This window comes from Chiloscyllium plagiosum, unplaced genomic scaffold (assembly GCF_037043375.1).
Source record: "Chiloscyllium plagiosum isolate Xiang-an unplaced genomic scaffold, Cpla_swu_hap1 HiC_scaffold_20, whole genome shotgun sequence".
In the NCBI taxonomy this organism is placed as follows: Eukaryota; Metazoa; Chordata; class Chondrichthyes; order Orectolobiformes; family Hemiscylliidae; genus Chiloscyllium; species Chiloscyllium plagiosum.
In genome coordinates, this window is record NW_028270158.1 from 1,218,325 (window position 1) to 1,232,927 (window position 14,603).

Sequence of the window (14,603 nt, forward strand, 5' to 3'; positions counted from 1 at the left end):
ACACAATATTCCAACAGTGGCCTAACCAATGTCCTGTCCAGCCGCAACATGACCTCCCAACCCCTGTACTCAATACTCTGACCAATAAAGGAAAGCATACCAAACGCCTTCTTCACTATCCTATCTACCTGCGACTCCATTTTCAGGCAACTATGAACCTACACTCTAAGTTCTCTTTGTTCAGCAACACTCCCTAGGACCTTACCATTAAGTGTATAAGTTCTGCTTTTATTTGCCTTTCCAAAATGCAGCACCTCGCATTTATCTGAATTAAACTCCATCTGCCACTTCTCTGCCCATTGGCCCATCGGCTCATCTGATCCAAATCCTGTTGTAATCTGAGGTAACCCTCTTCACTGTCCACTACACCTCCAATTTTGGTGTCATCTGCAAACTTACTAACAATACCTCCTATGTTCACATCCACATCATTTATATAAATGACAAAAGGTAGTGGACCCAGCACTGATCCTTGTGGCACTCCACTGGTCACAGGCCTCCAGTCTGAAAAACAATCCTCCACCACCATCCTGTATCTTCTACCTCTGAGCCAGTTCTGATTCCAAATGGCTAGTTCTCCCTGTATTCCATGAGATCTAACTTTGCTAACAAGTCTACCTTGAGGAACCTCATCGAACGCCTTACTGAAGTCCATATAGATCACGCCCACCACTCTGCCCTCATCAATCCTCTTTGTTACTTCAAAAAGCTCAATCAAGTTTGTGAGACATGATTTCCCACACACAAACCATGCTGACTATCCCTAATCAGTCCTTGCCTTTCCAAATACATGTAAATCCTTTCCTGAAATAGCATCAACCACTTCACTGGGCAGGGGATTCCACAGATTCACAAGCCTCTGGGTAAAGACGTTCCTTCTCAATTCAGTCATCAATCTGTTTCCCCATTTTGAGGCTATGCCCTCTTGTCCTGGTTCCACCCGCCAGTGGAAACATCCTCTCTATGTCTATCTTATCTATTCCATTCATAATTTTATATCTTTCTGTAAGATCCCCTTTCATACTTCTGAATTCCAATGAATACAATCCGAGTCTTCTCAGTCTGTCCTCATACACCAACCCCTTCAATTCCAGAATCAACCTAGTGAACCTCCTCTGCACCCCCTCTAATGTCAATAAATCTTTTTTCAAGTAAGGAGACCAAACCTACACGCAGTACTCCAGGTGTGGCCTCACCAGCATCCTATACAGCTGCAACATGACCACCATGCTTTTTAGCTCAATCCCTTTAGCAATGTAATACAAAATTCCATTTGCCTTCCTAATTACCTGTTGTACCTGCAGACCAATTTTCCATGAATCATACACAGGGACACCCAGGTTCCTCTGCACAGCAGCATGCTGTAACTTCTTACCATTCAAGTAATAATCCTTTTTGCTGTTACTCCGACCAAAATGGACGACTTCACATTTACTAACATTGTATTCCATCTGTCAGACCATTGCCCACTCAGTTAAACAATCTATGTCCCTCTGCAAAATGTCACAGTCCTCTGCACACTTTGCTCTGCCACTCATCTTAGTGACATCTTCAAAGATTGACACACTACACACGGTCCCCAAATCATAGAATATAGAACATTAGAACATAGAACGTTACAGCGCAGTACAGGCCCTTCGGCCCTCGATGTTGCGCCGACCTGTCATACCAATCTGAAACCCATTTAACCTACACTATTCCATGTACGTCCATATGCTTGTCCAATGCCGACTTAAATGTACTTAAACTTGGCGAATCTACTACCATTGCAGGCAAAGTATTCCATACCCTTACTACTCTGTGAGTAAAGAAACTACCTCTGACATCTGTCCTATATCTATCACTCCTCAATTTAAAGCTATGCCCCCTCGTGCTCGCCGTCACCATACTTGGAAAAAGGCTCTGTCCACCCTATCTAACCTACTGATTATCTTATATGTCTCTATTAAGTCACCTCTCAACCTTCTTCTCCCTAACGAAAACAACCTCAAGTCCCTCAGCCTTTCCTCATAAGACCTTCCCTCCATACCAGGCAACATCCTAGTAAATTTCCTCTGCACTCTTTCCAAAGCTTCCACATCCTTCTTATAATGCGGTGACCAGAACTGTACACAATACTCCAAGTGCGGCCGCACTAGAGTTTTGTACAGCTGTAGCATAACCTCATGCTTCCGGAACTCGATCCCTCTGTTAATAAAAGCTCAAACACTGCATGCCTTCTTAACAACCCTGTCAACCTCGGTGACAACTTTCAAGGATCTATGTATCTGGACACTGAGATCTCTCTGCTCATCTACACTACCAAGAATCTTACCATTAGCCCAGTACTTTGCATTCCGGTTACTCCAACCAAAGTGAATCACCTCACACTTGTCCGCATTAAACTCCATTTGCCACCTCTCAGCCCAGCTCTGCAGCTTATCTATGTCTCTCTGTAACCTACTACATCCTTCGTCACTATCCACAACTCCACCGACCTTAGTGTCATCTGCAAATTTACTAACCCACCCTTCTACGCCCTCATCCAGGTCGTTTATAAAAATGATGAACAGCAGTGGACCCAACACCGATCCTTGCGGTATACCACTGGTAACTGGACTCCAGATGAACATTTCCCATTAACCACCACCCTCTGCCTTCTTTCAGCAAGCCAATTACTGATCCAAACTGCTATATCTCCCACAATCCCATTCCTCCGCATTTTGTACAATAGCCTACTGTGGGGAAACTTATCGAACCCCTTGCTGAAATCCATATACACCACATTAACTGGTTTACTCTCATCTACCTGTTTGGTCACCTTCTCAAAGAATTCAATAAAGTTTGTGAGGCATGACCTATCCTTCACAAAACCGTGCTGACTATCCCTAATCAAATTATTCTTTTCTAGATGATTATAAACCCTATCTCTTATAACCTTTTCCAACACTTTACCAACAACTGAAGTAAGGCTCACTGGTCTATAATTACCAGGATTGTCTCTACTCCCCTTCTTGAACAGGGGAACCACATTTGCTATCCTCCTGTCATCTGGCATTATTCCTGTAGACAATGACGATTTAAAGATCAATGCCAAAGGCTCGGCAATCTCCTCCCTGGCTTCCCAGAGGATCCTAGGATAAATCCCATCCGGCCCAGGGGACTTATCTATTTTCACACTCTGCAGGATTTCTAATACCTCCTCCTTGTGAACCTCAATCCCCCCCAGTCTAGTAGCCTGTATCTCAGTATTCTCCTCGACAACATTGTCATTTTCTAGAGTGAATACTGTTGAAAAATATTCATTTAGGGCTTCCCCTATCTCCTCTGACTCCAAACACAACTTCCCACTACTATCCTTGATTGGCCCTAATCTTATTCTCGTCATTCTTTTATTCTTTAAATACCTATAGAAAGCCTTAGGGTTTACCCTGATCCTATCCACCAACAACTTCTCATGTCTACTCCTGGCTCTTCTGAGCTCTCTCTTTAGGTCTTTCCTGGCCACCTTGTAACCCTCAAGTGCCCTAACTGAGCCTTCATATCTCATCCTAACATAAGCCTTCTTCTTCCTCTTGACCAGAGATTCCACTTCCTTCATAAACCACAGCTCCCGCACTCTACAGCTTCCTCTCTGCCTGACAGGTGCATACTTATCTGGGACACACAGGAGCTTTTCCTTGAATAAGAGTCACATTTCTAATGTGCCCATCCCCTGCAGTTTCCTTCCCCATCCCGTGCTTCCTACATCTTGCCTAATCGCATCGTAATTGCCGTTCCCCCAGCTGTAACTTTTGCCCTGCGTTATATACCTATCCCTTTCTATCACTAAAGTAAACATAATCGAATTGTGGTCACTATCACCAAAGTGCTCACCTACTTCCAAGTCTAACACCTGGCTGGGCTCATTGCCCAGTACCAAATCTAATGTGGCTTCACCCCTTGTTGGCCTGTCTACATACTGTGTCAGGAAGCCCTCCTGCACACACTGGACAAAAACTGACCCATCTATAGTACTCGCACTATAGTGTTCCCAGTCAATATTTGGAAAAATGAAGTTCCCCCATGACAACTACCCTGTCTCTCTCATGCCTAACGAGAATCATCTTTGCTATCCTTTCCTCTACATCTCTGGAACTATTCGGAGGTCTATAGAAAACTCCCCCAAGTCCCTCCTCCCTACCTTTTATCTTAGCCTGCTGGACAAACTTACCTCATTCCTGAAGAAGGGCTTATGCCCGAAACGTCGATTCTCCTGTTCTCTGGATGCTGCCTGACCTGCTGCGCTTTTCCAGCAACATATTTTCAGCTCTGATCTCCAGCATCTGCAGACCTCACTTTCTCCTCTATAGAAAACTCCCAACAGGGTGACCTCTCCTTTCCTGTTTCTAACCTCAGCCCATACTATCTCAGTCGACGAGTCCCCAAACATCCTTTCTACAACTGTAATACTGTCCTTGACCAACAATGCCACATCTCCCCCTCTTTTACCATCTTCTCTGTTCTTACTGAAACATCTAAATCCTGGAACCTGCAACAACCATTCCTCTATCCATGTCTCTGAAATGGCCACAACATCAAAATCCCAGGTACCAACGCATGCTGCAAGTTCACCACCTTATTCCGGATGCTCCTGGCATTGAAGTAGACACACTTCAAACCAACGTCTTGCTTGCCGGTGCCATCTTGCGTCCCTGAAACTTGATTTTGGACATCCCTACTCTCAGCCTTTTCTATACTCGAACTACAATTTTGGGTCCCATCTCCCTGCTGGATTAGTTTAAATCCACCCCAATAGCCTTAGAGAATTCCCCCCCCCCCCAAGGATATTGGTACCCCTCTGGTTCAGATGAAGACCATCCTGCTTGTAGAGGTCCCACCTACCCCAGAAAGAGCCCCAATTATCCAAGAATCCAAAACCCTCCCTCCTGCATCATCTATATTAATTGTGAATAATTGTGGTCCCAATACTGATCCCTGAGGCACACCACCAGTTACTGATTGCCAACAAGAATAGCACCTATTTATCCTCACTCTTTGCTTCCTGTTAGTCAACCAATCCTCTATCCATGCTAATATTCTACCCTTAATATCTTGCATCTTTATCTTATGCAACAGCCTTTTGTGCGGCACCTTATCAAAGGCCTTTTGGAAATCCAGGTACATCACGTCTACTGGGTCCCCATTATCCACTGTGTTTGTAATGTCTTCATAGAATTCCAAAAGATTAGTTAAGCCTGACCTGCCCTTCATGAACCCATTCTGCGTCTGCCCAATGGGACAATTTCTATCTAGATGCCTTGCCATTTATTCTTTGATAATAGACTTAAACATCTTCCCTGCTACAGAGGTTAAGCTAACTGGTCTATAACTCCCCTTAGTTTTGGAAGGGTATTTTTCTGAGTGATGTTCCACAGGGATCAATGTTGGGCCCTCTGTTGTGTGTGAAACATACATAAATGAAAAAGTAGATGGTCCGATTACTAAGTTTGCAGAACACATGGAATTTGGTGGAGTTATGGATAGTGAGGAAGGTAATCAAAATATTCATTAGGATATAGATCAGATGGAAAGTTGGGCAGAGAAACGGCAGATTGAGTTTAACCCGGACAAGTGTGAGGTGATGTATTTTGGGAGGAATGCAAGAGGAATGTATACAGTAAATGGATGGACCCTTAGGAGCATGGATATACAGAGGGATCTTGGGGTGCAGGTCCATAGCTCCCTGAAAGTGGCAATACAAGTGGAATGTTACATGGGGTAAACCCCTCACACCATAACCTGTTCAAAGTCGAGAGGCAAAGAATTAACCCAGTGGTCAGTATTTAAAGTAAAAATTAACATTTTATTCTTTAAGTTCAGCAGAAAATATTAAAACCAACAACTATTTATAACTCCTTTCTCTTAAACCTGTCTTTTACCTCCCTCTCTACAATACTGGTCTGATAAATCCCCTCTTAGATTTATGGCAAAATCAATTTCAAACTCGGTATAGTCTTTGGATGTCAAACTTTCTCTGTAGATTTCTCTAGGTCGACTTTGGTGTTCTACTGCACAAATTTCTTACACACAGGTACCTTTCAGAGAGTTATTCTGCTCGCAGTCTGTTGCTTCTTGGCAGCTCTTTGCGGTTCTTCCCATAGCTGTTCAAAATGTCTGGTTTTATACCCCAAAACATCAGATCATTTCATTGATTTGATGTCCTCCCAAACAGTAAAATTCAAATTCAATTAGATTTTGGTCTCTGGGGTATCATTTAAACTGATTTGCCAAATTTGAAATTTTTTTGTTCCATGGCAACACAACTCCAGCAATTTGTTTTGACCAAGTGTTACATTGTTACCTTGTTCAGGACTCTCTGCGCTTTCAGTCAGTCCTAGCTACCTTCCTCTCTCTCTTGAAGGTACAGTACACACCTACACCTTCACAACAGGTGGTAAAGACGGCATATGGCATGGTTGGTGCATTGAGTATAAAAGTTGGCAAGTCATGTTGCAGCTGGATAAAACTTTAGGTAGGCCATATTTTGGAGTGTTGTGTGCAATTCTAGTCACCACACTAGGAAGGATGTGAAGGTTTGGAGAGGGTGAAGCAGAGGTTTACCAGGTTTTCCAATGATGTCACCAAATGCAAAATGTTAACTCTGCTCTTTCTCCACATTTGCTGCCAGACCCGCTGAGTTGTATCAACAATTTCTGTTTTTGTTAACTAGAATGTTACCTGGATTGGACTGTATTAGCTAGAAGGATTGAACAAATTTAGATTGTTTTCACCAGAGTGTTGGAGGCTGAGGGGTGACCTGTAGAAGCAGATAAAATTAATAAGAGGTGTGGTTTTGGTGGATATTTACAGCCTTTTTTCCAGGAAATCTAAAATACTAAGGGTGTAGTTTTAGGACAAGAAGGGAACCGTTTCTAGGACATGTCCAAAGAAATACAGAAGGTGGTCGGTGCCCAGAATGTACTGCCAGAAGGAGAAGAATTTAGTCCGATACATGAATAGACAGAGAATGGGGGGATATGGCCCTTATGTAGGCAGATGGGATTAATTTAGAATGGCATCACAGTTGGCACAGACAGGGTGGGCTGAAGGGCCTGTTCCTGTTCCTGTGCTGTACTATGTAACTATGTAACTATTTAACTAACTAACTAACTCCCTGCAGAGCTGTCACTCAATGTGTTTGGGATTAAGAGAATATATTTGAATTTGAAATAGTAGCTTAATTGTTACTTAATATGTTTTATACTTCGAACAAGGAAGTTATTTTTAAGTGAATTCCTGAAGTTTGATGGCTATTTCTTTTATTCTAGATCATAATATACAATAAAAACAAATTGACCAATTTGGTGATTAAATGTAACATTTATACTTTTGCCTTGACTCATGAAAATTGATTATGAGTGCTCTGATTCCATCACTGTCATAACAGATAATAACCACCAATCCCCTTCATTATTTAATTTATTCTGTCATTTGTAAAATATATTCAACACCGGGGAGGTAGTGACGCTGTCGTCGTGATGTCGCTGGTCTCAGAATCCAGGAGTTCAGGGCAATGTTCTGGGGAATGGATGCCAGATGGTGAAGTCTGAATTCAACAATAACTTGGAGTTAAAAAGCCAGCCTTACCCAGTCTAGCACACATGTGACTCCAGATTTCCTGAAGAAGGGCTTATGCCCGAAACGTTGATTCTTCTGCTCCTTGGATGCTGCCTGACCTGCTGCGTTTTTCCAGCAACACATTTTTCAGCTCCAGACCCACAGCAATGTGATTAAATGTTAACTGCCCTCTGGGCAATTAGGGATAGGCAATAAATGCTGACCTAGCTAGTGACACCCATGACTAATGAACAAAAAGAAAAAATTCTGAAGTACTTTTCACGAAACAATTAGAAGTGGTGAGTTTCTGTATGTCAATATATGTGTATCAGTAAATCCACTGACAGCTTTCAACTATATTCTCCTCAAATGAAATATCAACAAAAACTGCTTGGTTTAAATTTATGGAGCAGCTGTTATCTGTGTTGATCAGCATTATAAGAAACATTTCATATTTTCTTCCTTTTGAAGGTTTACTTTTAATCCTAATTATAGTATGTTTAATGATTTATATGAAACAAAAACTCATACGCAAAAGATTCCTGCCCTACAGGTATATTTATTTTTGTCAACATTTTAAATTGCAACACATCACAAATAAACATGACTAAAATGTCATTATTTTCATAAAGTCAAATAGCTAACCTTAAAATTAACTTAAAAATATTGTAGCTGTAAGAAACAAGGAGTTAGTGTTTCAATGATTTAGTTTATTGTGCTTTCTTGTCTGGGACCAGCTTACATCGAGTTCAAACTGAGGAATAAAAGCCTCAGACTGCAGCCTGTGTGAATTCTATACAAAGAATTTGAACAGTCCAACCCAGCTGATAGTCAGCACAAAAAGAAATGACCATTAATTTGGCACTAATTCATAATCATTCAGAAATACTAGAAGACTGACACAATAAATGGCTGTATCACTTTAAGGTGAGATTCAAGCGTCATTGGAGGAATAGACTTGAAATTGACTTTGCTCTCATTCTTGAGCTCAGGATACTTGATGCTGACATTAGAACTTGTACATTCTGTGGTGTTTATCTCAGGTTTACTGCCACAATTTCAGTGGGATGTAGATAAAAGACCTGGAGAAAGAGGATTAGTTTCCTATTTCAGCTACTTGTCTGAGGTTTTGAGTCCTCTTGCTTAAATTATAGCAGGAAACTCGGAGAAGGGCCACAGAATTTCAGGATCTGCTGTCTGAAATGTGGATATCACAACGAGGCACAAAAATTGCCAAAATATTAAAAATGGTTAATGTACAAGGTTTCTGTAATTAAAATTTTTAAAAAGGCATAAGTAGAAGTACTAGTTTTTACAATTTAATTTTAAACTGTTCTTTGGTTGTCAAGTTGAGGCACTTTTTTTTAAGCTTTGAACCAACTTTTTATGTTACCTCAGAATTATTTACCAATAAAATGTACATCAGAATATTATTACAAGCAATTTAATTATAAATTACTCTTAAAAACCTTACTTTCATGTCATTGCATTTTTACAGAATTGGACTATAATTTTCATTATTGATGATGCATTGTTGAGTAAGAGAACAACCTTATTAACATGGATAACCATTTATGATATATGCTTAATTATTTTCAGAACCTAAACATGACTCTAAAACAGTGAAGGAACTCAGTAACCTTCGAAAGTTTTACAATGATCAGGTAGATTTACAAAAGAATTTGACTGCTGCTTCCCTCCTGATGTTCCACAAATTAATGATACGTGTGATTTTCTGGTAAGTCATGTTTACCTTGGAGCTCCGGCTAGGGCACAGAGCTAGAGAAAGTTTAGTCCATTACTTCTGAAAAAGTTATTCATTTGGGTCGTCTTCTGCCTGATGCTTGGCTGCTAAAGCTAGTGCGAAGGCACTGACAGAATCTTCTCCTGAATTTAGAGAATAATTCTGTTGATCTGTAGGAAAGAAAAATATTTCTATCAGCCTGTGTGACAAATGCTTTCATCGAAGTCATCAATACATAACCATTATAGAACATAGAACAATACAGCGCAGAACAGGCCCTTCGGCCCTCAATGTTGCGCTGACCTGTGAACTATTCTCAGCTCATCCTCCTACACTATCCCATCATCATTAGATTAGATTAGATTAGATTACTTACAGTGTGGAAACAGGCCCGTCGGCCCAACAAGTCCACACCGACCCGCCGAAGCGTAACCCACCCATACCCCTACATTTACCCCTTTACCTAACACTACGGGCAATTTAGCATGGCCAATTCACCTTACCGGGTCTCTGGCGCTGCGAGGCAGCAGTGCTAACCTCATCATCCATGGGCTTATCCAAGGATTGTTTAAATCTCCCTAATGTGGCTGAGTTAACTACACTGGCAGGTAGGGCATTCCACTGCCCTTACCATTCTCTGAGTAAAGAACCTGCCTCTGACATCTGTCTTAAATCTATCACCCCTCAATTTGTAGTTATGCCCCCTCGTAAACGCTGACGTCATCATCCTAGGGAAAAGACTTTCACTGTCTACCCTATCTAATCCTCTGACCATCTTGCACGTCTCTATCAAATCCCCCTTAGCTTTCTTCTTTCCAATGAGAACAGACCCAAGTCTCTCAGCTGTTCCTCATAAGACCTTCCCTCCAGACCAGGCGACATCCTGGTAAATCTCCTCTGCACCTTTTCCAATGCTTCCACATCCTTCCCGAAATATGGTGATCAGAATATTCCAAGAGTGGCCGCACTATTATAATGCTTGATCTTGTTCACTTTTCCCAGAATGTATAAGCAAGAGTAGTCCAGAATGCCTACTGTGGAACCCATCCACCTCCGTCAACCTATCACATTCTCAGCTCCCTTCCCCACAGCCCCAGTCCCCCTCCCAATTATCTCTCACTCCTGGCCCACAAGTCTCATTTCTGATGAAGGGCTCTTATAAGAAATGCTGATTCTCCTGCTCCTCGGATGCTGCCTGACCTGCTGTGGGTAATTTAACATGGCCAATTCACCTAACCTGCACATCTTTGGAGTGTGGGATGAAACCCACACAGACATGGGGAGAATGTGTAAACTCCACAGTCGCCCAAGGCTGGAATCGAACCTGGGACCCAGGTGCTGTGGGGCAGCAGTGCTAACCACTGAGCCACATTAATATTATTACAAATCTTTTTTGTTAGTTCTAGTGGCAAGAATTCAGTGAATTTGAATCTCTGGGCCAGTTTAAACCTGATCTGCTGCATAAGAAACTAAAAAAAGAGGTAGAACTCTGAGTTTACACCTGATGAAGGAGCATCGCTCCGAAAGCTAGTGTGCTTCCAATTAAACCTGTTGGACTATAACCTGGTGTTGTGTGATTTTTAACTTTGTACACCCCAGTCCAACACCGGCATCTCCGAATCATACTAGTAGTGGGAGCAGTTTTAATTTATGCCCCACACTTTGGAAACTGATGGGATTGGACGGGATGTTGGTTTTACACACGCCTGATTTTATTTTCTATTGAAGTAATGTTGGGTGGGATGTAAACAAAGCATTCCATCTGATCCTCTGGGTTTTTCTCTCTCCACAGATACGGCCAGACCTGCCAAATATTTTTAGCACTTTCAGTTTTCATTTAAGGACTCCAGCATACACATTATTTTGCTTTTGCAGGTTATGAATGGCTCAAATTGTGAATAAATGTTAAATATTACTAACATGTACTTTGGTTATTGATAATATCCTTATCTTGTATTTTCTTTAAACTCAAAGAGCTTACAGATAATTGAGAGAGATTAAAGATAATACATTGTCTTTAATTTGCATTCATGAAAAATTCAATTTTTATTGTGAACATTTCAGTTCATTATTGGCAAATGGAGAGTTTGAGATTTCTATTAACGTAATTTAAATTTTCTACATCACAATTTCCTATAAATATTTAGCAAATGGGTGTAATTTACTTTGACACATAGAAGGTAAAGTGTTAACATACTGCAACAAAGTGTAAAGAGCTAAACAATGGTTCAATCAGAGTAATGATGGGAACGTGACTTGGTGACGTAAACTACTCTGTCAGTATCTAATCAATCAGTACAGACTGTACAGTCAGCAGACCATGCCTGAGGGAGGTGTACATCATGTAATTAACAAATTTAGTTCATGCGGAAAGTTTCTGGTCTTTCTCAAGTTTAAATAGACAATAGGTGCAGGAGTAGGCCATTCAGCCCTTCGAGCCTGCACCGCCATTCAATATAATCATGGCTGATCATTCCTAATCAGTATCCTGTTCCTGCCTTATCTCCATAACCCTTGATTCCACTATCCTTAAGAGCTCTATCCAACTCTTTCTTAAATGAATCCAGAGACAGGGCCTCCACTGCCCTCTGGGGCAGAGCATTCCACACACCCACCACTCTCTGGGTGAAGAAGTTTCTCCTCATCTCTGTCCTAAATGGTCTACCCCTTATTTTTAAGCTGTGTCCTCTGGTTCAGCACTCACCCATCAGCGGAAACATGTTTCCTGCTGCCAGAGTGTCCAATCCTTTCATAATCTTATATGTCTCAATCAGATCCCCTCTCAGTCTTCTAAACTCAAGGGTATACAAGCCCAGTCGCTCCAGTCTTTCAGTGTAAGGTAATCCCGCCATTGCAGGAATTGACCTCGTGAACCTACGCTGCACTCCCTCAATAGCCAGAATGTCTTTTCTCAAATTTGGAGACCAGAACTGCACACAGTACTCCAGGTGTGGTCTCACCAGGGCCCTGTGCAGCTGCAGAAGAACCTCTTTGCTTCTATACTCAATTCCTCTTGTTATGAAGGCCAGCATGCTATTAGCCTTCTTCACTACCTGCTGTACCTGCATGCTTGCCTTCACTGACTGGTGTACAAGAACACCCAGATCTCTCTGTACTGCCCCTTTACCTAAACTGATTCCATTGAGGTAGTAATCTGCCTTCCTGTTCTTGCCACCAAAGTGGATAACCATACATTTACATTAAACTGCATCTGCCATGCATCTGCCCATTCACCTAACTTGTCCAGGTCACCCTGTAATCTCCTAACATCCTCATCACATTTCACCCTGCCACCCAGCTTTGTATCATCAGCAAATTTGCAAATGTTATTGCTGATACCATCTTCTATATCATTAACATATAACCCCACTGGTCACTGCCTGCCATTCCGAAATGGAGCCGTTTATCACTACCCTTTGTTTCCTATCAGCCAACCAATTTTCAATCCAATCTAGTACTTTGCCCCCAATACCATGCGCCCTAATTTTAACTAACCTCCTGTGTGGGACTTTATCAAAAGCTTTCTGAAAGTCCAGGTACACTACATCTACTGGATCTCCCTCGTCCATCTTCAGAGTTACATCCTCAAAAAATTCCAGAAGATTAGTCAAGCATGATTTCCCCTTCATAAATCCATGCTGACTCTGTCCTATCCTGTTACTACTATCCAGATGTGCCGTAATTTCATCCTTTATAATAGACTCCAGCATCTTTCCCACCACTGAGGTCAGACTAACTGGTCTATAATTTCCTGCTTTCTCTCTCCCACCTTTCTTAAAAAGTGGTATAACATTAGCCACCCTCCAATCCTCAGGAACCGACCCCGAATCTATCGAACTCTGGAAAATAATCACCAACGCATCCACGATTTCCCGAGCCACCTCCTTCAGTACCCTGGGATGTAGACCATCAGGCCCTGGGGACTTATCAACCTTCAGACCTAACAGTCTCTCCAACACCAAATCCTGGCAAATATAAATTCCCTTAAGTTCAGGTCCTTCAGCCACTGTTACCTCAGGGAGATTGCTTGTGTCTTCCCCAGTGAACACAGATCTGAAGTACCCATTTAATTCTTCTGCCATTTCTTTGTTCCCCGTAATATATTCCCCTGTTTCTGTCTTCAAGGGCCCAATTTTAGTCCTAACCATTTTTTTGCCTTTCACATACTTAAAAAAGCTTTTACTATCCTCCTTTATATTATTGGCCAGTTTACCTTTGTATCTCATTTTCTCTCTGCATATTTCCTTCTTAGTAATCCTCTGTTGCTCTTTAAAAGCTTCTCAGTCCTCAGTTTTCCCACTTATCTTTGCTATGTTATACTTTTTCTCTTTTAACTTTATATGTTTCTTAACTTCCCTCGTCAGCCACGGCCGCCCATGCCTCCTCCTGGGATCTTTCTTCCTTTTAGGAATGAATTGATCCTGCATCTTCTGCATTATACACAGAAATATCCATCATTGTTCCTCCTCAGTCATCCCTGCTAAGGTATTGCACCATTGAACTTTGGCCAGCTCCTCCCTCATAGCTCCATAATTCCCTTTATTCAACAGAAGTACTGTCACTTCCGACTGTACCCTCTCCCTCTTAAATTGCAGCTTAATGTATTATGGTCACTACTTCCCAATGGCTCCTTCACTTCGAGGTCTCTGACCAATTCTGGTTCGTTACACAATACCAGATTCAGAATTGCCTTCTCCCTGGTTGGCTCCAGCACCAGCTGTTCTAAGAATCCATCTCTGAGGCACTCCACAAAGTCTCTTTCTTGAGGTCCAATACCATCCTGATTCTCCCAGTCTACCTTCATGTTAAAATCCCCCATAACAACTGTAGTAACATCTTTGTGACAGGCCAATTTCAGCTCCTGATTCAATTTACATCCGACATCCAGACTACTGTTTGGGGGCCTGTAGATGACTCCCAAGAGGGTCTTTTTACCCTAAGTATTTCGCAGCTCTATCCACACTGACTCTACATCCCCTGACTCTAGGTCACCCCACGCAAGGGACTGAATATCGTCCCTTACCAACAAGGCCACCCCACCCCCTCTGCCCGTCAGTCTGTCCTTACGATAACACGTGTAGCCTTAAATATTCATTTCCCAGGCCCTGTCCACTTGAAGCCACGTCTCAGTTATCCCCACAATATCGTATCTGCCAATTTCCAAAAAAACCTCAAGCTCATCCATCTTATGTCTAATGCTTCGTGCATTCATGTATAGTATTTTTAATTTGTTACTGCTCTCACCCTTCCCATCAACCCCTATTTCACTCAACCTTACAGC

At 41.9% G+C, this 14,603-nt stretch overlaps 1 protein-coding gene across 5 annotated transcripts in view; it reads right to left on the minus strand.

Moving 5' to 3' along the window:
• Positions 1-8,123: 8,123 nt before the first annotated feature.
• tmc5 (transmembrane channel like 5) overlaps positions 8,124-14,603 on the minus strand; it is a 261,115-nt gene continuing 254,635 nt past the window's right edge. For all 5 annotated transcript variants that reach the window (XM_087998078.1, XM_087998077.1, XM_087998074.1 and 2 more), the window contains one exon: positions 8,124-9,492. In XM_087998078.1, coding sequence (XP_087854204.1) covers positions 9,392-9,492 — 101 coding nt within the window. In that variant the 3' untranslated portion in view covers positions 8,124-9,391. The remainder of the gene's footprint in view (positions 9,493-14,603) is intronic.